This window comes from Eriocheir sinensis, chromosome 11 (assembly GCF_024679095.1).
Source record: "Eriocheir sinensis breed Jianghai 21 chromosome 11, ASM2467909v1, whole genome shotgun sequence".
NCBI lineage: Eukaryota > Metazoa > Arthropoda > Malacostraca > Decapoda > Varunidae > Eriocheir > Eriocheir sinensis.
Genome location: NC_066519.1, coordinates 23731377 through 23757435, shown reverse-complemented (window position 1 = coordinate 23757435; position 26059 = coordinate 23731377). Strand labels below are relative to the sequence as shown.

Below are 26059 nucleotides of genomic sequence, written 5' to 3'. Positions count from 1 at the left end.
TGGAGGGATCGTGAACCTGGGAAGAGGCGCGTTCGTACTGAGTCACCATAATCGCCTCTGCAGACTCTTAACTTTATTGAAGAGCTGTTGCCTCTCCCGTGAACATGTTTTTGCCTACTCCAAATCTCAAACCTTACAAAAAGACATGTCAAGCAGCCTTCCTTCGTCTGTATTTCCTCCTGCCTACGACGTGAACGCTGTCAAGAGGAGTGTACCAGGACACCTCTCCACCCGGAATTGTCCTCTCTTTTGATCTCTCGTTCTTTTTTCTCTTGCTGTCTTTGTTTTTTGCCCTTGAGCTGTCTCCTTTGCTGTATATATGAATAAATAAGAGCGTTGGATGCTTGGCAAACTTTTCCTTGTAATCTTTTTTGACTTTATTCTTTTGATGCGATGACTTCTAGCCGGTAAACCTTCCCCGAACACCTTTTTTTAATTACTCCAGACCTCCAGCATTACAAAAGAAGAAGAAAAGCGTAAAGAAGAGCCTGGGATGCTTGGTGAACCTCGCCTTGTAGTTTTTTTGACTTTATTCTTTTGATGCGATGATTTCTAGCCGGTAAACCTTCCCCGAACACCTTTTTTTAATTACTCCAGACCTCCAGCATTACAAAAGAAGAAGAAAAGCGTAAAGAAGAGCCTGGGATGCTTGGTGAACCTCGCCTTGTAGTTTTTTTGACTTCATTCTTTTGATGCGATGATTTCTAGCCGGTAAACCTTCCCCGAACACGTTTTTTTAATTACTCCAGACCTCCAGCATTACAAAAGAACAAGAAAAGCGTAAAGAAGACCCTGGGCTGCTTGGTGAACCTTGCCTTGTAATCTTTTCGACTTTATTCTTTTGATGCGGTAATGCCTAGTTAACAAGACTTTCCCGACACATTTTTGATAATTCCAAACTTTACCAAAAAAAAAAACGTCAAGCATATGTAAGAGCGTGTTTCAAACCTTTTCCTGTGACATTTTCGAACTAATTATATTTATTTGATGACTCTAAGCTGACAAGTCTCTTTTCCGAACACATTTTTGATTACTTCAGACTTCTAACTTTAAAAACGAACATGTTAGGGCAAATAAGAGCGTTGGTTGCGTAGTGAACCTTTTCTAACAATCTTTTCGACTTTATTCTGTTGATGCCGTGAGGCCTTGTTGATGAGTCTCTTTCCCGAATATTTACTTAAATACTCCAGAGCTCCAACCTTACAAAAGAACATGGGAAGTTTAAATAAGAGCGTGGGGTGCATGGCAAACCTTTCCTTGTAATCCTTTCGACATTTTTCTTTAGATGCGATAACCTCTCGCCAACAAGCCTTTCCCGAACATGTTTTTTGTCACCCCAGACGTCTAACCTTGTCAAAGAACATGTCAAGCGTTAGTTAAAGTATTACAAACCATTCATTGTAATCTTTTTGACTTAATTCTCTTGATGCCGTGAAGCTTAGTCGACGTCTCATTTCCGAGCATATTTTTAGTTACTCCAGACCGCTTACCTTAAAAAGAACAAGATAACCTTTAACAATAGCGTGGGCTGCGTGGCGGCAGGTGAGGGTGACGGATGCGGTGCGTGGGCCGAAGACGCACAGCCCCCATTGCCGGGCAGTCATCGGTGCGCCTCCAGGGTGAGACGAGGCCCGGGGGAGGCGTCCCGTGCGCCGCTCCAGCTGATGCGATGCTCGTGTGACCTTGAGGAGCTTTTTCGCGACGGTTGCAGGAAGACAAAGAGAAAGGAGGTGAAGGTGATGGAGACAGAGAACGAAAAGAGAAAGTAGGAGGAGGAGGAGGTGATGAAGACAGAAGGGAATAGAAAAAGGAGAAGGAGGAGGAGGTAGAGGAGAAGTAGGAGGAGGAGGAGAAGGAAGATGAAGGAGGGGGAGGAGGACGAGGAGATGGTAGTGACAGAGAACGGGAAAGAAAAATGAGGAGGAGGAGGAGGTGGTGGAGACAGAGAACGTGAGAGAGAAGAAGAGGAGGAGGTGGTGGAGGTAGAGAAAGGTAGGGAGAAAGGATAGTGATGGTGAAAAGAAGGAGAAGCAAGAGGAGATGGATTAGGCAGAGAACGTGGAGGAAGAAGGGATAGTGATGATGAAACAAGAGGAGGAGGAGGAGGAGGAGGAGGAGGAGGAGGAGGAGAAGGAGAAGGAGGAGACAAAGAACGGGAGGAAGAAGGGATGGTGGTGATAAAAAAGAAGAAGCAAGAGAAAGAGGATAAGGAGATGATAGTGAAGATTGATGAGTAGGAGGAGGTGGAAGAAGATGGAGGTGAAAAAGAAAAAGGAGAAAAAAGAGTAGGAGGAGAAGTAATAATAATAGTAGAACGAGGAAGAGGGGAAGATATGGGTAAAGGTGAAAGAGAAGAGTAGGAGGAGTAGTAAAAGTAATAACTGGAGGAAGAAGAAGGGAAGATGCAGATGAAGAAGAAAAAGAAGAAAGAGTAGAAAAAGAAGGAGGAAAGGAAGTAACGATTAAAAATATCGGAGAAAAGGATAGGAGAGAATAGAGAGAAGGAGGAACAAGAACGAAAAGAGGAGGAAAAATAAACTGAAGAGAGAGAGAGAGAGAGAGAGAGAGAGAGAGAGAGAGAGAGAGAGAGAGAGAGAGAGAGAGAGAGAGAGATAGCAATTAAGAACGAAATTGGAATACAAAGGAAGGTTAAGGCGTCTGCATGCACCACCGCGCGGACAGGACGTGAACCATAAAACGATTAACAGACGACGTGACACATTTTTCAGGTGCCCAAACCCTAAATCCTTCACCCGGGACACGCTACTCTCTTACTGTGTTGATGAGGCTTAACCTAAACTATCCCGGGCCCGTATTCTTAGGTCCACTTCCTTAAATTGGGTAGGCGGTGGCTGAACGGATAGCAAGACGGCCCCGCGTTCAGGAGGACGCGAGTTCAATCCCCGACCGTTGCCACCAAGCTGGGATTTTTCAGCCGCCGCCGAGTGGCTTAAAACTACCCACATGCTGTCCAGAAGACCACCTATCAACCCGGACTCTAGATTCTAGGATTAAAGATGAGCTCCGGGAGGGCAGCATGAGCCAATGCAAGATGGCGCCACTATAAACACTTGCCTGGGCCAGAACGGGCTGGGCCGACCATCAAGACCCACCGGGAAGAAGCCTTGGACCGACCATCAGGATCCACCGGGAAGAAGCCTACCGGCGCAATAGGCCAAGACGTAAAAAAAAAAAAAAAAAAAAATGTATCGGGCTCCTATTACCATTATTTTCCAAGGTCACAGAGAAGATTAACTGGGTTCCTATTGCAACTATTTTCCAAGGTCACAGAGATGATTAAATGGGTTCCTTTTGCAACTATTTTCCAAGGTCACTACCTTTCTCTACCTCCACCACCTCCTCTTCTACTTAACGGATGGCTTTCCCGATAAAGGCGCAGAAGTCGTGTAAAACAATCACTGGGAATACAAAACAGTCCGCGAAAATCCCAGCAACTTCTACGAGAGGCTTTTTAAACAGGCGAACCGAGGTGCCGGTACGTTTATGAATACGGGCGTTAGACACTTTCGGATCTTTCAATAAATATTTCCGAAGGCCACAAAAGAGATTAGTCGGGTTCTCATGACTGTTTTCCGCGTTCATGGTGCAGAAGCCTTGCCAAATTATTACTAGGCTTATAAAGCTACCCATGGAAATACCGACAATCTATGCGAAAGCCTTACAATTGTCAAACACCTTCATATAGACCGTTTGGGCGTTCGATTCCGCGGGTCCATTCCTCCCCTCTGCTCTGCCACACAATCCCAACGCCTATTTTTTCCCCTCATATGTTACCTTAAACTAACATATGAGAGGAAATGACAAGTGTTGGAACTGTGTGGCAGAGAAGAGGGGAGGAAAGGACCCGCGGAATCAAACGCCCAAACGGACTATTTTAAATGGTTTGACTATAAATATGGGCGTACAAGCTTGGAAATGTGTGAGAAGGATAGAGGATATATAGGACCTGACCAATAATAACCAGCGCTCTCTTTTGCTCTTCATCAAGGAAACAGTTTCGTCTTACTGTAATGTTGTGACGAAACCTAAGCTCTCCTATCCACTAAAACCAGTGTTCTCTATTCCCTTAAAAACAATAAAAAAACATCGTTCTCTGTTCCCTTAAAACAATAAAATCCGGCGTTCTCTATTCCCTTAAAACAATAAAAATCAGCGTTCTCTATTCCATTAAAACAATAAAAACCAGCGTTCTCTATTCCATTAAAACAATAAAAACCAGCGTTCTCTATTCCATCAAAACAAAAACCAGCGTTCTCTATTCCATTAAAACAATAAAAACCAGCGTTCTCTATTCCCTTAAGACAATAAAAACCAGCGTTCTCTATTCCCTTAAAAACAATCGTCTTATTTCAATGCTGTGGCGTAACCTAAGTTCTCCTATCCACTAAAAACAGCGTTCTATATATCTCTTAAGTTCTTAACCAAGTACACGTTACTTTCTTCTGCGTGTGACCTGACCTACCCTAACCTAACCTGACCACTGCATCCGAAAATGACCTCCCTTCTGGCCACTCCTTGTGTTTACATTTGCAGGAGCAGCGCCCAGCGAGCCTTTTTTTGTTGTTGTTCTTATCATCGTTTATCGCCCTTGAGCTGTTTCCTTTACTGTAAAAAATAAAATAATAAAATAAAACCCTGCGTTCTCTATTGCTCTTCACCAAGGAAATGTTACTCTTTTACAGTGATGAGACGTAACCTAACCTGTCTCAACCACTAAAACACAGTGCCTCAAGTGCTATTCGTGGTTTCAGATGTAAATTATCAATATGTCTTCGAGGTTTCAAATGTGCGTTCTCTATTTGTCTTCGTGGTTTCAAATGTGCGTTCTCTATTTGTCTTCGTGGTTTCAAATGTGCGTTCTCTATTTGTCTTCGTGGTTTCAAATGTGCGTTCTCTATTTGTCTTCGTGGTTTCGAATGTGCGTTTTCTATTTGTCTTCGTGGTTTCAAATGTGCGTTTTCTATTTGTCTTCGTGGTTTCAAATGTGCGCTCTCTATTTGTCTTCGTGGTTTCAAATGTGCGTTCTCTATTTGTCTTCGTGGTTTCAAATGTGCGTTCTCTATTTGTCTTCGTGGTTTCAAATGTGCGTTCTCTATTTGTCTTCGTGGTTTCAAATGTGCGTTCTCTATTTGTCTTCGTGGTTTCAAATGTGCGTTCTCTATTTGTCTTCGTGGTTTCAAATGTGCGTTTTCTATTTGTCTTCGTGGTTTCAAATGTGCGTTTTCTATTTGTCTTCGTGGTTTCAAATGTGCGTTTTCTATTTGTCTTCGTGGTTTCAAATGTGCGCTCTCTATTTGTCTTCGTGGTTTTAGATGTGCGTTTCCTATTGCTCTTCATCAAAGGCACGATACGCTCTCATTATAATGTGACGTAACCTATACCAACCTATCCTAATCACTATCCTAAACCAACCTATCCTAATCACCATCCTAACTACCCAAAACCCGCGTTCTCATATGCTTCTCGTGGTTTCAGATGTGCGTGGTGGTGGTGGTGGTGTCGTGGGTGGCGTGTGCGGGTCTCCACGCCGCTGTCTACCTGCCCACGCCACACTTCTACTTTAATCACATCTCCAGCCACACCTGCGAGCCCTACCACACCCTCAACGCCAAGGTCATCATGGTCGCCTGCACCGTATACTTCCCCACGACGATGGTACGTGTGAGGCTTACTATCTACTATTCTGTTTACTACTTACTGTTTATTATTTTCTTGTTTGCTGTTTGCTGTTCATTGGCTAGCTTTTGTTTACTTGTTTATTTTTTTCTCTTATCCAATCACTCCTTTTCGGGGCTTCTACTAGGGTCGGTATTATAAGACAATTTCGCTTCTCACATCAGGTATTTCTAAGGGTCAAAGAGGGGGTCAATCGGGTTCTAATGAGTGTTTCTTTAGGTTCACGGTACAAAGGAAGGGTCACACTACCACCAGGGCCGTGAAACTACTCCTGGAAATGCCCACAACTCCTAAGAAAGCCTTGGCAAATTTGTGTTCTTGGGCGGCGAAATGTTGATACGACCCTATCTATTATCACTTCTACTTCTTTTTCATCCTCCTCATTCCTCCTTCCTCCCGTTCTCTGCCTCCACTACCTCCTCCTCCTCCACCTCCTCCTCCTTTTGCTTCTTCTCCTTTTTCATCCTCACCATCCCTCCTTCCTCCCGTTCTCTGCCTCCACCACCTCCTCCTCCTCCTGTTGCTTCTTCTCCTTTTTCATCCTCATCATCCCTCCTTCCTCCTGTTCTCTGCCTCCACCACCTCCTCCTCCTCCTCCTCCTCCTGTTGCTTCTTCTCCTTTTTCATCCTCACCATCCCTCCTTCCTTCCGTTCTCTGCCTCCACCACCTCCTCCTCCTCCACCTCCTCCTCCTTTTGCTTCTTCTCCTTTTTCATCCTCACCATCCCTCCTTCCTTCCGTTCTCTGCCTCCACCACCTCCTCCTCCACCTCCTTTTGCTTCTCCTTTCCATCCTCATCATCCCTCCTTCCTCCTGTTCTCTGCCTCCACCTCCTCCTCCTCCACCTCCTTTTGCTTCTCCTTTTTCATCCTCATCATCCTTCCTTCCTCCTGTTCTCTGCCTCCACCACCTCCTCCTCCACCTCCTTTTGCTTCTCCTTTTCATCCTCATCATCCCTCCTTCCTCCTGTTCTCTGCCTCCACCGCCTCCTCCTCCTCCTCCTCCTCCCATTCTTCTTCTCCTTGTTCGCCATCACCTTCTCTCCTTCCTCTCATTCTCTGCTCCCACCGCCTCCTCCTCCTCCTCCTCCTCCCATTTTTCTTCTTGTTCACCATCACCTTTCCTTCCTCTCATTCTCTGCCTCCACCGCCTCCTCCTCCGCCTCTTATTGCTTCTTCTCCCTTTTCACTATCATCATTCCTCCTTCCTCCCATTCTCCGACCTCCACCGTCAACTTTCCCACGTTACTTGCATACTGTTTTTTTTTGTGTTTTTTTGCCTTCCCATTTTTTACTTGTTAATTTTTTTTATTATTACTGTCGTCTGCACCGTCTCCTTCCCCACGACCATAGTGTGTTTGTTATATACTGTTTTCTTGGCTTGGTTTTGTTTATTTGTTTTTTTTTCTTTTTTTCCTTTATCCTATAGCTCCATTTTTAACTTTTATTATTCACTGTTTTTGTGTTTTATGTTTTTTTTGTGTGTGTGAATATGTTATAGTTTCTGACGTTTTTTTCTTGCTAAATGGTGTTTTTATTTGACTTATCATTGTACATTCTTTTCATCCATTGTTTCCTTTTTCTATAATCTGTGATACGTACGTTTGGTTTCTTTACGCTTCTCTTTGTTGGGAAAGGCCACAAGGAGTATCAATTATCGTGCATTTTATCCATTATTTCACTATTTTTTTTCTACTTTTCATCACACATCCGTCCCGACTATTTGCTTTTATTTGAAAATGTATTGTTCATTTCAGTTTCCCTCATATTGTTCCCTCGTCAATTTCCTTTCTAAATGGTGTCTTTTAATTTAACTTTTTTTAATTGTTTTTTTCAATCAGTTTTCTTTATTTGTAATCTGTATGACAAATTTGGTTTCTATACTCTTCTCCTTAGTGTGAAATGCTTTAAGAAGTTTTCATTCTCGTGCGTTTTGTCCATATTTCATTTTTTTTCATTCATTTTTCTTTATTTGTAATCTGTATGACAAATTTGGTTTATATACTCTTCTCCTTGGTGGGAAATGCTTTAAGGAGTTTTCAATCTCGTGCGTTTTGTCCATATTTCATTTTCGTTTTTTTAGTTTTCATTACAAATACATCCGAGACAATGTTACTTATCAGGAGGTGTATTTTTAACCCGGTAGCAGCGACGGGCCAAATTTTTGCCACGATATAACCCCAAAAAAACAGATGATTCATAAACTGATCACAAATGCGTTGATATATATTATGAAATGGTTTACGTGAGTGATGATTTTTTCCTCATTTTTCTCGCTTAGAGGGGCCTTGAAGAAACATGATCCCCGCAGCTACCGGGTTAATTTCAGTATCATATTGTTCCCCCTCATACAGTGTGGTTAGCATTCATCCTTTGTCTCTAACTCTTCGTGCGGCTGTCCAATCCTGCAGAGTAGCCACAGCCTCGCCCCATCCGTCTTGGTATCGCTAAGCCTAACTCTTCACCCACGCACTTTCTGGTGGCCCTCATAGTCCATCTACTCTATTCCTCCCCTCCTCCCCTCATTTGTACAAACACAAATGTATCTTCCTTCTACTAACTCCTATATTTAATTGTCGTCTTATGTTTTCTCCTTCACTCCTTTATTATTATGCTACCCTTTTTTTCCCATATTTCATACTCACTTTTCTCTTTCAACTCTTTTCTTATTTACATAGAAACACACACACCATCGCCTCTCCTCTCCTGTCTCCTCCTGTCCTGTCCTTTCCTCTCCTCTCCTCTCCTCTCCTTTCCTGTCCTGTCCTCTCCTTTCCTCTCCTTTCCTCTCCTCTTCTCTCCTGTCCTGTCCTGTCCTGTCCTGTCCTCTCCTGTCCGGTCCTGTCCTCTCCTTTCCCCCCCTCTCCTGTCCTCTCCTCTCATCTCCTCTCTATCGTTGTCTCACTCATTTTCTGTCCTCTCCCTCATATCAGCTTTCATCACAGTAACTGACTCCTACCCTTCCTCTCCGCTGCCCTTTCTGATATTCTTAACCTTATGTTGATCTAATGTAAGGTGATTCGTTTCTCTTGCTCATTCCTGACCTGACCTAACACTCCATTCCTTCTATACTCTAACCTTACATGACCTAATGTATCAGTCCTTCTGCAACTCAGTTTTACTTGACCAATCCTATAATTTAACATTACCTGACTTCACGTAACACTCCAATCCTTCCATAATTTAACCTGACCAAACCACTTCTAATATAACCTAACATCTCCTTCAGTCCTTCCATAACTTAACCTGACTGACCACTTCTAATATAACCTAACATCTCCTTCACTCCTTCCATAACTTAACCTGACTGACCACTTCTAATATAACCTAACATCTCCTTCAGTCCTTCCATAACTTAACCTGACCTGAACACTTCTTATATAACCTAACATCTCCTTATCTGAACTAACTTGACCTCTAATCCGCCCCGTGTCTCAGGTCACCATGTACTGCTTCGGCACGGTGTTCCACATGGCCCGCACCTCCTCCCTGCAGCGCCTCGTCACCGCCACCGTCACCACGCCGGAGATCCTGGGCGGCGCGGTCATGGAGAAGGTTGGTGGCGAGGGACTTGGGTCGGTGTTCTGCTTCTCACATCATCTACTTCCAAAGGTCGAAAAGGAGGTCAATCGCGCCCGTAGGAGTGTTTTTGTTAGGTTCATGGTACACAGGAATGACCAAACTACCAGAAAGATCATAAAACTACCCCTGTAAATGCCCAAAACTCTTACGACAGCATTCAAATGTGTGTGCTTGGGAGCCGAAATGTTTAAGAATATGGCCCTTAATAGAGAACGAAAGTTTGTGCGCACCTTTACAATTCGTATTTATATCAAGAAAAAAAAACTTTGGATAGGTGTATAGTTACTGAGTTGCTATAAATGAGTATAGTGTTGACCTGCTTCTTCATTTTAGGTTGATACTGTTTGGCATGGTCACAAAGTATATATAAGAGAACATCATAGCGATTTTTTTTAAGATAGATGTTAATAGATTTACGACTGATTTCAATGTTGCCACTGTCGTACATAATAGAACTGGTTTCCTTTTTTTTTATGTATTTTTATTTTGTTTGTATTTTTTTACTTTTTTTTATTATTTCCGTATTTTTTATTAATATTTTTTGGTGTGTGTGTGTGTGTGTGTTGCAGGTGATGATGGCGGAGCGGAGGGAGAGCATGAGGAGTTGCCGCGTGATGGCCGTTGTGTCGCTGTCCTTCATCATCACCATCACGCCCTGGACGCTGAGGCAGATCATCGCGGCCTGCACCAACTCGAGGGTCAGTCACGCACCCACTCAGCCACTCAGCATGTCACTAAGTCAGTCAGTCAGTCAGTCAGTAGGTCAGTAATTAAGTCAATATTCTCAGACGCATCAGACTCTCACACCATCTCCAGGTCAGTCACTCAGCCATTCAGTCAGTCAGTCACTCAGCTACTCAGTCATCCAGTATGTCATTAAGTCAGTCATTCAGTCAGTCAGTAGGTCAGTTAGTTTCAGTCAATATTCTCAGACGCATCAGACTCTCACACCATATTACAACTCATAATACAACTCAGCCACTCAGTCAGTCAGGCACTCAGTCATCCAGCATGTCATTAAGTCAGTCATTCAGTCAATTAGTATGTCAGTTAGTTTAAGTCAATATTCTCAGACGCACCAGACTCTCACACCAACTCTAGGTTAGTCAGTCAGTCAGTCAGTCACTCACTCAGCTACTCAGTCATCCAGCATGTCATTAAGTCCGTCATTCAATTAGTTTAAGTCAATATTCTCAGACGCATCAGACTCCCACACCAACTCCAGGTCAGTCACTCAGCCACTCAGTCAGTTAGTCGTTCAGCATGTCAATCAGTCAGGTCATAGGCTCTCACATCAACTCAAGGGCCAGTCACTCAGCCACTCTCTCAGTCATTCAGTCGTTCAGCATGTCAGTTATTCAGGTCTGTATTCCGAGACGCATCCAGCTCTCTCATCAACTGTTTCCAAGGTCTCATGATTGATTTTGCCGTTCATGGTTCAGAAGTTTTGTCAGACTACTACCAGACTCATGAAACTACCCACGGAAATGCCCACAAACCTCTACGAAAGCCTTGTCAAATGCGTGTGCTGGGGCGCCAGAGTGCTTGAGAATATGGTCCTCTGACGCTTCCCCCTCTCACATTAACTATTCCAAAAGGCCGAAATTAAGATCAATCAATTTTTCATGAGTCATTTTTCGCGCTCATGGTACAGGCGATTTGTCAAACTACCACCAGACTCATAAAACCACCCATGGAAATGTGCTTGGGCGCCGAAATGTTTAATTAAGATTATGGCCTTTCAGTTTCCTCATTAATTTCGTTCTTTAGATCGTCAAACCATCAATCACTTTATCTTCAAGCCCCTCCGCCCACACGTCGGTTAGTCTAGTAGTCTGCCCTTATCTAAGCAATTTTATTCTTCATACAGTTCATTCATTTACTTTTTCTTGAATCACTTATCTTCTTTGTCCTTTTTTTCCTCTTAGTTCGTCCTCATCTGATTTACTGCTTCTGCTTTGGTACGTAGATCATTCATTCACCTCGTCCTTCTCTTCGTCTTTTTACTGTTTAGCTATTCCTTCCATTAGTTTTTCATCTTAATCGTCCTTCGCCATTTGCATTTCGTTAGTTCCTGATTTGGTGCGTAGATCGTTCCTGCACTTTGTTCTTTGATCGCTTAATTTGTTCGTACTTTTGCCATTTTTTATTACTCTCATTAGTTGCTGCTTTGCTTACGTAGATCATTCATTTACTTTTTTCTTGAAACACTTATCTTCTTTGTCCTTTTCTTTTCCTCTTAGTTCGTCCTCTTCTTATTTACTGCTTTGGTACGTAGATCATTCATTCACCTCGTCCTTCTATTCGTCTTTTTGCTATTTAGCTATTCCTGTCGTTCGTTTCTGCCATGGGATGTAGGCCATTCATTCACATCGCCCTTGAATCACTTATTTTTACTCGTCTTTTTGCCACTTAATATGTCCTCTCGCTAGTTATTGCCTGATCTATTCACATCGTTCTTTCCCTCGACCTCGTCCTTGAACAAGTCTTTCAGCCTCATCGTTCTGCCTCCCATCAGCTTGCCAACGCCCCCTTCCCTCTACTGCCCCCCCCCTTCCAACGCCCCCTTCCCTCTACTGCCCCCTCCCCTCCAACGCCCCTTTCCCTCTACTGCCCCCTTCCCTCTACTGCCCCTCCTCCAACGCCCCCTTCCCTCTACTGCCCCTTCCTCTACTGCCCCCTCCAACGCCCCTTCCTCTACTGCCCCCTCCTCCAACGCCCCTTCCTCTACTGCCCCTTCCTCTACTGCCTCCCTCCAACGCCCCTTCCTCTACTGCCCCTTCCCCACTGCCCCTCCTCCAATGTCCCCTTCCTACTGCCCCTTCCTCTGCCCCTCCTCCAACGCTCCCTTCTCTCCAAAGCCCCCTCCACCGCCGCATCCGCCGCCGCCCACGCACTCCGTTTCATCACTTTTCATAATGACGTATCGTGCTAATTACATTAATCTTGCGTAATGGCGTCATTTGTGCCCATTATTGTCTTTTCCTTTGGCTATATTGAATCATACGGAAGATTCTTCTCTGTTCTTATCATGCAGCCATTACAAGGATTTTATGGCCTCTGTTAGGGAGAGTTCGTCATGCTGTTATCATTATTGTTATAAGCATTTTGAGTAGTAGTAGTAGTAGTCGTAGTAGTAGTAGTAGTAGTAGTAGTAGTAGTAGTAGTAGTAGTAGTAGTAGTAGTAGCAGTAGTAGTAGTAGTAGTAGTAGGAGGAGGAGGAGGGATAGTAGTAGTAGTAGTAGTAGTAGTAGTAGTAGTATAGCAGTTGTAGTAGAAGCAGTGATGATTCATGGTGTTATTTTTTTTTTTTATGTCTACGCCTATAGTGCCGGTAGGTTTGCTTGAGGGGCCTGGATGGTAGTCTGCCCCAGCCCGTCATGGCGCAGGCAAGTGTTTATAGTGGCGCCATCTTCTCTTGCTGTTACTGGAATCATTATAACACTTTCTTCTGGTTGTTGTGGTTGTGGCGCTGTAAACATTGACCGCTTGCTCTCCTTTGGCTAGTTCTCAGCTTTATTAATAATGCCTCATCGCGTGCTCCTACAAGCCACTCTTCTGGAAATGTGTGACTGAGGGAATGAGTATAAAAAAAAATTATGGTTGGAGTAATGGAAGGAAAAAATGTATAAAAATTACATAAACATCACGTTTCATTTCTGCTTATCTCAAGGTTTTGGCTCATTATTATTCAGATATTCGTAACTAGTGTTTGCGTAGAGCTAAATCCGAATACCATTTATTTTTATCGGCTTCCCAGACGCCGATCAACAGACTGTCCATCTTCTTGTTGTTGTTGTTCTCTTCATGTTGTTTTCCTGGCTCACCCATGCATTGTAGACATGACATTGTATAGTAACATTTGTTAGCCCTGATGATCCCTACAACATGGCATTATAAACAAAGTCAGCTGTTTATTTATTATTTTTTTTACGTCTTGGCCTGTGGCGCCGGTAGGCCTTCATAGTAGGGCCTGATGGTCGGCCCCAGCCTGTTGTGGCGCAGGCAAGTGTTTATAGTGGCGCCATCTTTACTTTTCAGCATTTTCCATTTTAGGCCCCTAGTTGCATAATATAAATTGTTGGAGGGTCATGCGACGCCGATCTAGCACAGTTTGTGTGCTATTAACACTTGTATTCTTTCTTTTTAATTTTCCTTATGTATTGCTTCCCAACTTCTTTCTTATTATTTTACTCGCTAAATCACTCACTCAATCCCTCACTCATATTTTATCCGTGGTGCAGTGGTTATTATACCTAGCTACGAATCCCCGGGCCCGGGTTTGAATCCCGGCCCTGTGCACTCGGCGTGCAGGTCGCCCAGCTGTTCCTCCTCCTTTTCGGGCTGGTCAATATATGGGTACCTGGGGAAACCTGGGGAAGGTAAACTGTGGTGACCCGGATGTCACACTGGCCCCGTGTCGGGTTAAGTTTTCTCTCACACCGCAGGCTCAAGGGCCAACGGGACCGGAGGTGCGCACCGCCGCCACGCGCAGTTATTGAGTATGGTCCCAACTTGACTTTTTATTTACTTACCTAGCTAATTGCCGACTGACTCTGTTTTTTTTTACTCATTCATTTGTCCGTTTGTTCATTCATTTATTCATTCATGCGTTCATTCTTTCTTCCACCCATTCATTTATTTACTCACTCTTTCACTCACCTTCACCACGCTACCAGTTCTTTCATTTCTTCACTCCTTTCTATTCATTCACGTATTTACTCCTTCATTCACTCGCCTTCGCCTCGCTACCAGATCCCGGGCGGCCTGGAGTACGGGGTGTGGATCGTGAGCGTGTCTGGCGGCGTGGTGGTCATCTTCATCTTCTGGCTGCTGTCCGCCCCGCTGCGTCAAGCCACCGAGGAGATGCTACACAACAGGGTCAGTGGCCACGTCTCTCTCACCTCTCACTCTCTCTCTCTCTCAAGCTGTCTGTCTGTCTATCTTCTATCTATCTATCTATCTATCTATCTATTACTCTCTCTCTCTCTCTCTCTAGCAGGCAGTCTTTTGCAACTTACCAGGCGAAGAGTGTGGAAATTTATACGCTTCCCTTGCTCCGTTATCTGTCCGGGTCGCCGCGCTTTCCTGCGTCTCCTAATTGCCTCAAGTTTTCCTGTAATGGTTTTCCTTGTTTGGGGGCGAAATGTAAGAGTTTCCGGTTTTTAGTTGACTTGAGTTTTGTGTGACTTAATTTAAAGGGTCGCATGTAGAGTTAGTTTAGCGAGAATGTTTTGGGTTCGTGTTTCTCTGCGATTCTGGGTATTCTTCCCTGCTTCTCTGTAATATACTTAACATTGCCCAAAGATAAACGTATATATATATATATATATATATATATATATATATATATATATATATATATATATATATATATATATATATATATATATATATATATATATATATATTTCATTCTTTCTTGGTCTCTTGTCCTTGGCCTAATACTGATTATGAAGAAACTCCGTCGACCTTTGTCCCGGATCTTTGTAAGTTTTTCTTTGTTGCAGTTGGCATTAGTTTTGATTTCGTCCAGCTATATAGTATGAACATGGGACTCTCTTGATTTGTATATCTGTGTGATTCTCCTTTGCCCTTTCGTCCTTGTTTTTATATTTGACGGAAAAAAAACATCTCCGTGTCCTGCCGCGAGTCACGCCAGCTCGTGTCCTCCTCAGGTGTGCTGCGGCAACGTGTACTACGGCGACTCGGACGAGATCAGCCTGGCGCAGGTGCCGGCCCAGCCCAGCAGCAGCGTGTGCAAGGCCACCACGCACCACTACAACGGGGGCCACGCCGGCACTTGCCCCGCCGCTCGCGCCGCCATGAGCTGCAACGTGACCCCGAGACACCTGGCTAATGGGCGGCCCCCTGCCCCGCCCCTGGATCCCGCGACCGTGGACCTGGAGGCTGTGGGGGAGAAGTACTGGGGGGAGGTGAGGCCTGCTGCAAGCTGTGGCGGCCTGGGCTGCTTGATTGTTTATGAAGAAACTTTGAAATAATTGAACTGACCTTAATTGGTTACACTTGACTTATTCTACTTAACTAGACTGGTTCGAAATTTACTTGACTTACTTAAATGGGTGTAAATTATCTTGATTGGTTCTAAACTGGTCGAACCTTCATAGTGATCGTATCAACACAAATTAAGTTCTTTAAGAAAATAATTGTTTTTTTCTTTGTGTGTGTTCCCAGATCCTAGAGAGAACCGTGTCGTCCTCGTCGCTTCACAACCTGCAGAGGATTTACCGCAACGGGTCCGGCCCTTTGACGGACCTCCGCAACTTCAGCAGCTCCACAGCGCTTCCAGACCTACGACCCGGCCCGGTGCCCGCCGCCTGGCGCCTCTGAGCCCGTGTGTCGAGACCGCAGCGGGAGGAAGGGCCGCAAAATTAATAACATTATTTGTGTTCACAAGTCGGAAAACTGGACACCTCATAAAGCCATGTTGTGGAAAGGATCGAAAATTAATTAGGATCAGTATGTGAGACACAGTATGAAGATATGAAAGATATTCTCGGTACAATATTTTTATACAGTATTGTGAGATGACTACCTAGAGAGTTGAACTTCGCCAAGCACAGAATATGTAGCGTAGCCGCTCGTGTCTGCCCCGCCACCCCCCCCGCCCGGGCAGGGCGAGCACGGGAATTGGGCGGGACCCACGGCCAGCTACGAGCCTCTCATGCCACCAACCTGCAACAATCACGAGATGCATATAGTGTATATATATATATATATATATATATATATATATCTATATATATATATATATATATATATATATATATATATATATATATGTTCACACATCCATTCATTCATACATATTCTAAAATTTACCAGTATGAGGTAAAATGTTATTTTCTACCATTCTAAAGGTCACAGCAATTTAATTTTACTAAAAGTTTCCTTTGCGTAGTGCGGTGCTACGCACAGTGGGACGGGGTAGGGGTCGGGGCGTCGCCCCCTCCCGGGCCAGCGGTCTGCGGTGGGCGGCGCCCCGAACCGGCCCGGCGGGCGGCCTCTCTCACCGCTCAGCGGAGGACGGTGTAGCGTCAAGGCATGAGTACAGAGTGAAGGGACGGGAGCCGCTCGCATCAGTAGTGCATGTCAGCCAGGCACTGTGTATGTGTGTGTGTGTGTGTGTGGCGCCGAGCCCCGCAGTGCCAGGCGGGCGGCGTTGAGGCAGCGCGGCGTTGTTTTAGCTTGGCCACGCCTCGGAGGAGGACTCCCGCGTTATTGTTTCCGCCAGTCCGCGGCTAAGCGTCAGTAGTCTATGGTTTAGGAGGACGTTAGGCTGCCGTAGTGTTCTTATAATTACTGTACATAACTCAGTCCGCTGCTCAACCACCCAAGTCATAAGCTTTCCCCTGTAACACACATATGGATCATAAGTGAGCTTAGTTTAAGGGCTCGTCTCCCTCTGTGTCGATTTCTCATTCTGTAAAAACGCCCTTATATAGCTAATGTATATCGCATATTTACAAGTCTATGCTAATTTCTCTCTTAGAAATATCCCCATTTCAACTTGTTCGAACTGACAATATTACCGCGCTGCTTCCTACCCTGGCGACCTAGCGGAGTGTATTCTGTCCTTTTGTAATGTTTATATACTGGCTACTAGACACTAAACAAAGGCATTCTTATTATTACTGAAAGCTGCAAGAGAGAGCGTGAAGCCAGATTTGTCTTGTATTGCTTCCTTTCCGTGGCAAAGCGAGCAAGACTGAGCAGCATTACTTTGCACTAGACTGTAAAACATATATTTTGAGGACACTGTTACTTTTTTATATTCCTGTGCCAAAACCAGGCGGGCGAGGACGAAGAAGCACTGCACTGCAAACCCAGGAAACGTATAAATCAAGAATAGTGTATTGCAGTCAAACAAGAACTATTTTAAAAACTGCCCTTCTTGTAAAACAACCCACAATTTAGCCCGTTCAGCGCAAGCCTCCAAGATCCATCACCACAGGAAGACGTGCTGTGTCGTTCAGCAAGACTCAGCCATCACCGTTATGGACTATACTGAAAATCTTTATCTCCCAGCTCATCCTCCGTCGCCACAACTACCCGCAAGCCAACCCATTCATCACCGCACCAGCCTGTCAACAGTAATCAGAGAATCGTGTGTTAGATCAAGCAACAATCAACTATAATGGACTATCCAAAAAAACTTCCCCCCCCCCCCCCCCTTTACGTACTACTTCCATTATCATCATTACAAACACCACAACAACCCGCAAGCCGAACCATTCAGCACCGCGCCAGCCTCTGAACGTTTTAATCAAAGAATCGTGTGTTAGATCATCAAGCAACAATCAACTACCACTAATGGACTATGCTAAAAACTTCGCCCTCCACCGACCACCTCGACCCGCAAGCCAACCCATTCCTTACTGAGCCAGCCTGTCAAGAGTTTAATCAAAGAATGGTGTGCTAGATCGTCAAGCAACAATCAACTACTACTAATGGACTATCTTAAAACCTTCGCCCTCCCTTACGTACTTCCATTACCACTCCTCCACCACCACAACCCGCAAGCCAACTCATTCCTTACTGAGCCAGCCTGTCAAGAGTTTAATCAAAGAATGGTGTGTTAGATATGAAGCAAGAATCAGCTACTTCTAATGGACTATCCTGAAAACTTCGCCCTCCCTTACATTCTTCCATTACCAGAACAACCCACAAGTCATCCCGTTCAGTATATTAATCATCGCCTTAAGACCGAGTGTCACGCCGCGCCTCACACAAGCTGCGCCAAGTTAGAGTGCGCAGGACGGTGGGCTTCCTGACGCTGCCTACCTCGGGCCCGTGCCATCACCCGGACCCGAGGCTTGGAGGAGACTTGCAGGCGGCTGACACTCCCGGTTCTCTAGTCATTTGCTTGTCATACCCACCCATATACAAGTATTTTGTAATATGGCTATAAACTAGACTGATACTTACTTCATTACAAAAAATCCTGAATAGTGTAGTATTATTTGCATCTCATCCTCCAGTAGCCGTGTAAGAATGTTCGTTGTGTGTGTAATTTATTTCGTATTCAAAGTCCTCGATCTTGACAATTATCCCAGTGTAAACAAGGTGACTAAGGGCCATTGCATCGGCCTTGTCAAAACAACGGGAGTATCCTCGCTCTCGTTACTTATAAGCTGCTCCCCGTGACAGGCCGTTGCATCATTATCTTCAGGAATTATCAGTCTACAGTAACTTGTAGAAGAAAGTACGCTTGATTGCCTTTTTATTCTCTGTGGATGAAACTTTACGAAGAGCACGTCTTATTACAACTTGATAAGGGAACAACATGGCCCAAACTGTTGTCACATTCTCATACTGAAGCATTTGTTTACGTCATACGAAAGAACTAGCTAGCCCATCGATGCCAGATTGTCGTACTCAGCCTCTTATATTTACCAACTTCCGACCCCAAAACTGTCTCCTGGGCCCAATAACTAGATTTATTTATATCCATCGTTAAAATAGTTAATTCATGATGTTTCTTGGCAATAGTTAGGCGTCAGAAACCGGTAAATACTGTGCTCAGAGTACGATAATCCGGCAGCGGTGAGCTAGCCTCTTATCACTTGCTATTTTGTTTCTTTCTGGGCCGCTTTGTTTCTTTAGTTTATTATTCTGAACTCATCGATACCTTCCCTTTTAAGTGTTTCGTGACAAGTTTGATGATCTTGTTCCTGTCTGTCTTCATGTGGCGACACGTGGCAACTCACACAACAGCTGATCGTATTGAAGTTACTCATGCTAACTCTATTAGTTATCTCGGTATTGTATTAGCAAATTTATTTCTGACTGACAAGATAACAAGTCATATCAAGGGTAAATCAATAGGTTTTCCTAAGACTAGATCCAAATGAATGAACTGTCCACATCGATAACAACTATTTTAGGTACTTGGATCAACGTGCTAGATTATCATGCGCAGAACATTGCATTGTACGGTTTCTTACCCCTAACTATTACAAAGAAACACATCATCAATTGACGATTTTAACAATAACCATAAATGAATATCGTTATCTGTGTGGGTGTGACAGTTAGTGGTCTCTGAAACCGACAAATATACAACATCCCGAGTACGACAGTCTGGTAATGTTAACGTGGATCAGCTGAGAGGAGGCTGGCTGCCTGGTTGCTGTGGACGCCTCGTTGTCTCACTCGTTTTGTCCTGCACACCGAGTCTTCAGTCCTGACGGGGAAGAATCTACGTCTGAACGCCTTCGTGAGTACTTTCTGCCTTTGTATATAAGTGTAAGTGAGTAAAACAAAGGAGAGTGTGTGAGAGGAGAGGCAATGTTTATATCAAATTGTTTTCGTCTGTGCTGTTCGTCTTTGTTACTCTGAATAAAATAATAAGGGAAGGGAGGAGTGTGGGAAGGGAAAGGTGCTGTATATGTCTGCTTTCGTGAGTAATTTCTGCCTTTGTGTACATGAACAGAATAAGAAGGGAAGAGAGGAGTGTGTAGGAAAGGTATTGTCCATGTCTGATTGATTTCGTACTTTCTGCCATTATTTGACTGGGTAGTACAAAGGGAGGGAGTGTGTGTGGGAGGAAAGGATTGATTGATTGATTGATAGTTAATTGTTGCAAGTAAACAACAAAGGAGAAGGGAGGAGCATCCCATCCCAACCCCCAGGCAGTACAGAGTGTGAAAGGTATTGTTCATGTCTGCTTGCTTTCCTCAGTACTTTTTTTTCCTTTGTTAATCTGTATGAAATGATAAGGGAAGGGATAAGTGTGTGGGAGGAAAGGTATGCTCTTCTGATTTCTTTCGTCATTACTTTTTGCCTTTATAACCAGAAAGAAATAAGAAGGGGAAGGAAAATTTGTAGGTGGGAAGGTGTTCTCTAAGTCTGATTACTTTTCCCCTTTGTTAACCAGAATGAAATAGGAAGGGAAGGGAGAGTATGTGGGGGAAAAGGTATTGTCTATATGTATGGTTATTTTCATCAGTACTTTTTGCTTTCTTAACCAAAATGAAATAGGAAGGGAAGGGAAGAGTGTGGGAGGGAAGATATTGTCTATGTCTAATTGCTTTCGTCATTACTTTTTGTCTTTATAACCAGAATTAAATAAGAAGGGAAGGGAAGAGTGTGGGAGGAATGTTATTATCTGTGTCTCATTGCTGCCGTGTGTACTCTTTGCCTTTGTTGGCCTAAATGGAATAACAAGGGGAAGGAAAGTGTGTGGGAGGAAAGGTGTTGTTACAGTGTGTGGGTCAATGTTTGGCTGACCTGCTGTAAGGGTTGGTACTCCTGCCCCTCTCTGGTTCATCGTGATATTTGTTTATGATATAATTTTTGTTGGTTTGTAAAGGAAATGGTCGGCAAGCTGTCTGATGTTGAATTCTTAGATGTTTAACACAATGACAGGGAGGGCAAAGGGATGTGGATATGAAACGCGGGATAAGGTGAAGACGGAAGGAGGGAGTTGCGGGGAAGAAGGAAGTGAGTGCGTGCGGTCGGCGTTCTCTTCTAGGAAGGTAATTAGAGGTTTAACTGAAACGCCTGAACGTCTGTCATCAGTGTTATTATAGATATACAAATTCGCGTATGATTATAATATAGCTATTTGATATTTCAATTAACACGTTTACTTTATTATATTCTTTAAGTATATTCTAGTTCGATCATACAATATACATGCTGTTAATTATAAATAGCTACATATATACAAAAAAATGTGTGTGTGTGTGCATGTGTGTGTGTGTGTGTGTGTGTGTGTGTTCTGAGCAAATACATTAATATATAAGGTATACCTTCAGCGAAGAAGTGTGTGTGTGTGTGTGTGTGTGTGTGCCAGCATCGGTTCAAGTCAGTCTTGCCAACGCAGCGGCCCCGCGTGTGGGGCGCGGCACTGGAGCGACCCTCCAAGCCGAGGCCTCGTGAGCCTCGCCGGCCGTCACCCGCTGGTTGCGCCGCGGAGCCGAGCCTCGAGTTAAGCCCTAAAAATGTGTACAAGGAATGTATGTTTAGAGAAGCGAGTAGCCACACGGAGGAGGCAACCCCGTGGGGCTGGACGGTAGGTGGCGAGATAGACGACGCAAAAAGACAAAATAACTAAATTACGTTATAAAATCCACCCGTGCCACCAGTGGGCTGCGGCTAACACCTGCGCCCCTCACGATAGCTTACTGACACAGTGGTCATGTACAAAGAAATAATAAATAGTAATTCTTTCAAACAAAAATATTTTCAAGCGTTCCAAAAAAGGTAGTGACTATGGCGACGTCAGCCTAACTTAAATTGTCAAATAATTATACGCTATGTTGCATAAAGTCATGGATCATAATTATTCAAGACAGTAAACATCCAGAAGATGTCAGCCCTTGGGTCATTGCCGGGAGGGACTGCTGCTAGTATGGAGCAGGGACCATGGATCAATGATGTGGCCTCCTTATGCTGTGATGACCTCTTGGCACACACAGGCACAGCACTGGTTACTGGCTGCCTGATGGTGCGGTGGCCTCACGGTGCACATCCACAGCACTGGTTGGTGTCCGCGCCCCGCCCAGTGATGGAGCCGTGGACGCAAGAAACAATCAGTAGACTCACTCAGGCGGTGTATCACAGGTCAGCATAGGCGGGGCCGCGGCAGGCTTCGAAGTGATCCAGGAAGAGCATGTGTTTGTGTGGCGGGAAGAGCATCTGACACGAAGGGCAGACGAGGTCTTGGCGGGAGAGTGTCTCCACGCCTTCAGGGCCGTTGGTGGGCGTGGAAGCATTGCCCCCCACGCCCTCACACTTTGTGTTCAGCTCGTAACTCATGATGGCGGATGTGATGTTCTTGGAGGCCAGGGACTTGAGGTCGTCCCGCTGGTTGACGGAGGGCAGCGGCGAGGAGGCCGCCGAGCTGTTGGCAGAGGACGGCGGGGAGTTGACGGCGGGCGTGTAGCTGAAGGTGGCGGTGGAGGACACACTGCCGGGGGAGGTGGGGTCGCTGGGGTCACCGGAGGAGTCCTCGGTAGGCGTGCGACGAGTCTGCTTCAGAGTCTGCCCCGACACGGCCCTCGCGGTGCGCCAAGGCAGCCCGGAGCTCTGGCGGCCGTCAGCGCGGCTGCCCATCAGCTTCACCCAGGTTGAGTTGACCAGCTTGCCCGGCGCCCCTTGTTGCTGCCGGTTGCCTGTACTTCCCCGGCCTCCCCCCTCCATCGACCACCATTGGTCCTCCTTCACGGCGGAGGGCGTGGCGGGCCTGTTGGGGGCCACGGGAGGACTCTTGACGCCTGCCGGCGGGCGGCCGTCGTGGGGGTGGCTGGCCGTCACTGGGTCTGGGGTATGGCTGTGTGTGCCTGAGGAGGAGCTGGAGGCCCGCCGGGAGGAGACGCCGGGCTGGGGACTCCTCGTCCCCCGCTGCTCCGGACCCATGGCGAAAAAGATTGCCCCGGGGATGCCGCGGCCCTCAGAGTTGAGGCCGAAGGTGGTGAGGGAGATGCCGGGCGAGGAGGAGCGCGAAGAGGGCGTGGAGGAGTAGGTGGAGGGCGAGTGAGGCACCTGCATGCTGGAGGCGGTGGACGTGACGGTGATGGCGGCGAAGGCTGTGTTGTTAGCGGGGGAGGAATGTGTGGCGGCGGCGGTAGTAGTGGTGGTGGTGGTGGTCGCTGACCCTGTCTGGGGGTGGCCCTCCTCTGCAGCGGTGGTGGCGGCGAAGACATCTGGCAGGAGCGGCGAGGAAGGCTTAGAGGATCTGTGCGAGGCTCGGTGGCTGCCGCTTCTTCCCTTGCCGTTGTTGCTGCTGTCCTGTCCCTTTGTGCTGCTCCCTGACTGGCTGGAGGCGTTCCCGGGGGTGGCGGTGAGGGGCGAGGCACGCACAACTGTGACTGGCTGGAAACCTGGATTCTGAACGGGCTGGTGAGCAGTGACGTCCCCGGCGGGCTGACTGCTGCTCCTGGAAGACACGGAGGTACTTCTGCTGTGGGACGAGGAGACGTGGTAGGAGGTGGAGGATGTGGGGCTGGAGGAAGACAGAGTGGTAGTGGTGGTGGTGGTGGCGTTGAGACTAGACGGTGTGATTGAGGTCATTTCGTTGATGCTCGTCCGGGACTGTGTGGTGTTTGTGTTGGAGGTGGTGCTGGTGGAGTGTGTGCTGAAAGTGGTGGTGGTGGTGGTGGGGGTGGAGTTGGTGGTGGAGGTGGTGGCAACCTTCTTGCGGTCTTGTGCCCCTGTTCTGACCTGCGTCTTGCTGCCTCGACTGTGACTCTTGGTGGCTTTGTTCTCCTGTGTCGTGGGCTTGTGGGCATCCGACGTGTGGCTCGAATGATTGATGTTATGTTGGGCACTTGTCTGAGGTTCTACAGAGTTGCTGGAAGTGCTAGTGTGCCTCACAGGAACTGCATTCGTGGTGGTGGCGGTTGTGGTGGTGGTGGCCGCGGAAGGGGAAGGGGAGGATCCGCTGCGGGTGTGTGTCGGCGTCGTGGGGGAAGAAGTGGTGCTCAAGGGAATGTTCTGTTTCACTGATGGAGGTCTCTTATTTGCCACGAAGGGCGGACGGAAGTTGACGGGCGTGAGGATGGTGGAGGTGATGGGCACGTATCCCTTGGGCATGTTGGGGGTGGAGGGACTTTTCGTGACTCCAAATGGGGTGGCAGGACCTCCGGAGACTGGGGAGACGGGCAGGGCGCTGGCCAGGATTGATCGGGCTCTGTGTTTGGCGCTCTTCTCATCCTCCACTGGCTCATCCTCCTTCCCGTTGACGGACTGCAGGTTCCCCAACACCTTAGGCCTCGCCCCCATCGCCTCGTACTTCTTCCTCTCATCAACGTCGCTGAAAACTGGAGTCTTGTCGCGGGACGGCGTTCTGCGAGGGCTCGGGGCCTTAGAATCACTACCTCGACTTCTTGGCTCCAGCTGGTAACCCTCCCCTTGCCTCGCCGCGGTGGTGTTGAGGCTGGTGGGTCGTTGCTGGTGGTGGTGGTGATGGTGGTGGTGGTGGTGGTGTGGCTGACCGCCGCGAGAGGGGGTTAGAGGGCGCTGCACGACTGGTGTCTGATGTTCAGGCGTTGATCCGCTGAAGGCGATCTGGTGCAGCATAGAGACTGGGATCCAACCCTTCAAAGGAGCCTGTTGGGAGAAGGGGGGGAGGGGGAGATTAGTCTCTCTCTCTCTCTCTCTCTCTCTCTCTCTCTATCTGGCCGTCTCTCTCCGTCCCTCAGGAAGACAAACGTAACTATACATCCAAGTAACTGTCAGCGTGCCTGCATGGTTGATGTCTCCAAGGTGCGTGTGCATTCCTCTCTGTCGCGCGCGGGGCCACTAACCTGGGGTGCCTCCTGGAGCGGGGTGGGGGAGGCGGCGGGGCCCGGTGACGGCGAGGGGGCTGAGGGCGCAGGCACAGGGGAGGCCTGGGTGCTGGGCGAGGCGCTGTGGGGCCCGGCACAGCGCCAACACAGGCCACGTTTGCTCTCGGTGTCCGCCAGCTGCAGGGGAGGGACGCAGGCACTCAGTCAGCCGCCGTGCTTGGCCGCTACTGTTTGTTACTCTTATCTCCAGGGGGGGCATTGCTGCTTTCACTACTACTACTACTACTACTACTACTTTTGCTCCCATTTTTTACTTTGTCTCTCAAATGTCCAATATTTACATTGGCTACCAGTCGTCGTTTTTCTTATTTTTCTGTCATGGTTTTACAGGACAAGTTTCAATAGCTTCTTTTTTATTATTTATTAATTTGTGACTTTCATTCTCTATTTTAAACTCGATGTTGTGAGGTTTTGTCATTCTTAGGAGCTCAATTTTACCGTCACCTTTTGATCGAGAACTGTATCGTCACCTCCTAACGTAACATTTTTCTCCTCCTCTTCGTTTTGTTGTGGAAAGATGTCCGATGTTTTTCTTGGGTGTTGGATTACTTTCACCTCTTTTGAAATGGCACATTGAGGACCTCCACGTCACTTGTGTTGTTTATAGCCTTTGATACCTCTTCGTTTGTTGTGGAAAGGTATCCGATGGTCTCTTTGGGTGTTGGGTTGCTTGCACCTTTTCACGAACCTCTTATTTCACTTTTTCCTCCTTTGAAGTGACATTGGGAGCTTTAACGTCACGTATGAACTTTGTAGGCTTTGATTCCTCCGTGCCTGTTGTTGAAAGGTATCTAGTGTTTTCTTTGGGTGATGAGTCGCTTGTGTCGTGTCATGAATGCCAACAACTTATTCTTTCATGCCTGTTGTGGGAAAGTATCTAGTGTTTTTTGGGGGGGCTGAATCGCTTGTGTCGTGCCATGAATACCAAAAACTAACGCGAGTGAACCATATCGAGATCTACTAGAACTTAAAGGTAGAAAATAATGGAAAGATAAAAATATAAACTTAAGGAAAAGAATAAAAGGTTAAGCGGTAATCTTTGCTTGCGAGAGTGAACCGTGTCAAAATCCGAGCGAGGGGAGTTAGGGAAAATAAAACATAAAACAGGAAAACGTTAAGAGAATTAAAAACGGCGTGTAAGGAAAAGAATAAGCAGTTTGCCGGGAGTGTTTGTATAGCGCCGCGCCGTAAATAAAATGAGTGAGTCAACATGAAGAAAGTGTAAAATATGGAGAAGCGAAAGAGTTGGAAGCTATGAAAAAAAGAACGTGTAGCTAAGGACTTGTTTGAGTTTGGCTGTTGTTGGTTGACTGACGATAATAATAATAATAATAATAATAATAATAATAATAATAATAATAATAATAATAATAATAATAATAATAATAATAATAATAATAATAATAATAATAATAATAATAATAATAATAATAATAATAATAATAAAGAAGAAAAAAGAAGAAG

The 26059-nt window shown here is 46.0% G+C and overlaps 3 protein-coding genes across 4 annotated transcripts in view; 2 read left to right on the top strand and 1 right to left on the bottom strand.

Moving 5' to 3' along the window:
* The window catches only part of LOC126997076 (trace amine-associated receptor 8c-like), a 64454-nt gene extending 48464 nt beyond the window's left edge, over positions 1 to 15990 (top strand). The window contains exons 4-9 of the mRNA XM_050858125.1: positions 5497 to 5676; positions 9135 to 9251; positions 9848 to 9976; positions 14034 to 14159; positions 14957 to 15214; positions 15474 to 15990. Of these exons, the coding sequence (XP_050714082.1) occupies positions 5497 to 5676; positions 9135 to 9251; positions 9848 to 9976; positions 14034 to 14159; positions 14957 to 15214; positions 15474 to 15629 (966 nt within the window). The 3' untranslated portion in view covers positions 15630 to 15990. The remainder of the gene's footprint in view (positions 1 to 5496; positions 5677 to 9134; positions 9252 to 9847; positions 9977 to 14033; positions 14160 to 14956; positions 15215 to 15473) is intronic.
* A 3427-nt stretch (positions 15991 to 19417) lies between these two features.
* The window catches only part of LOC126997075 (uncharacterized), a 58121-nt gene continuing 51479 nt past the window's right edge, over positions 19418 to 26059 (top strand). Inside the window, exon 1 of the mRNA XM_050858124.1 lies at positions 19418 to 19518. The gene's annotated coding sequence lies outside the window, so the exon portion shown is untranslated. The remainder of the gene's footprint in view (positions 19519 to 26059) is intronic.
* LOC126997074 (mucin-5AC-like) overlaps positions 20810 to 26059 on the bottom strand; it is a 41972-nt gene continuing 36722 nt past the window's right edge. For both annotated transcript variants that reach the window (XM_050858122.1, XM_050858123.1), the window contains exons 6-7: positions 24554 to 24712; positions 20810 to 24356 (exon numbers count right to left, since the gene is read on the bottom strand). In XM_050858122.1, coding sequence (XP_050714079.1) covers positions 21864 to 24356; positions 24554 to 24712 — 2652 coding nt within the window. In that variant the 3' untranslated portion in view covers positions 20810 to 21863. The remainder of the gene's footprint in view (positions 24357 to 24553; positions 24713 to 26059) is intronic.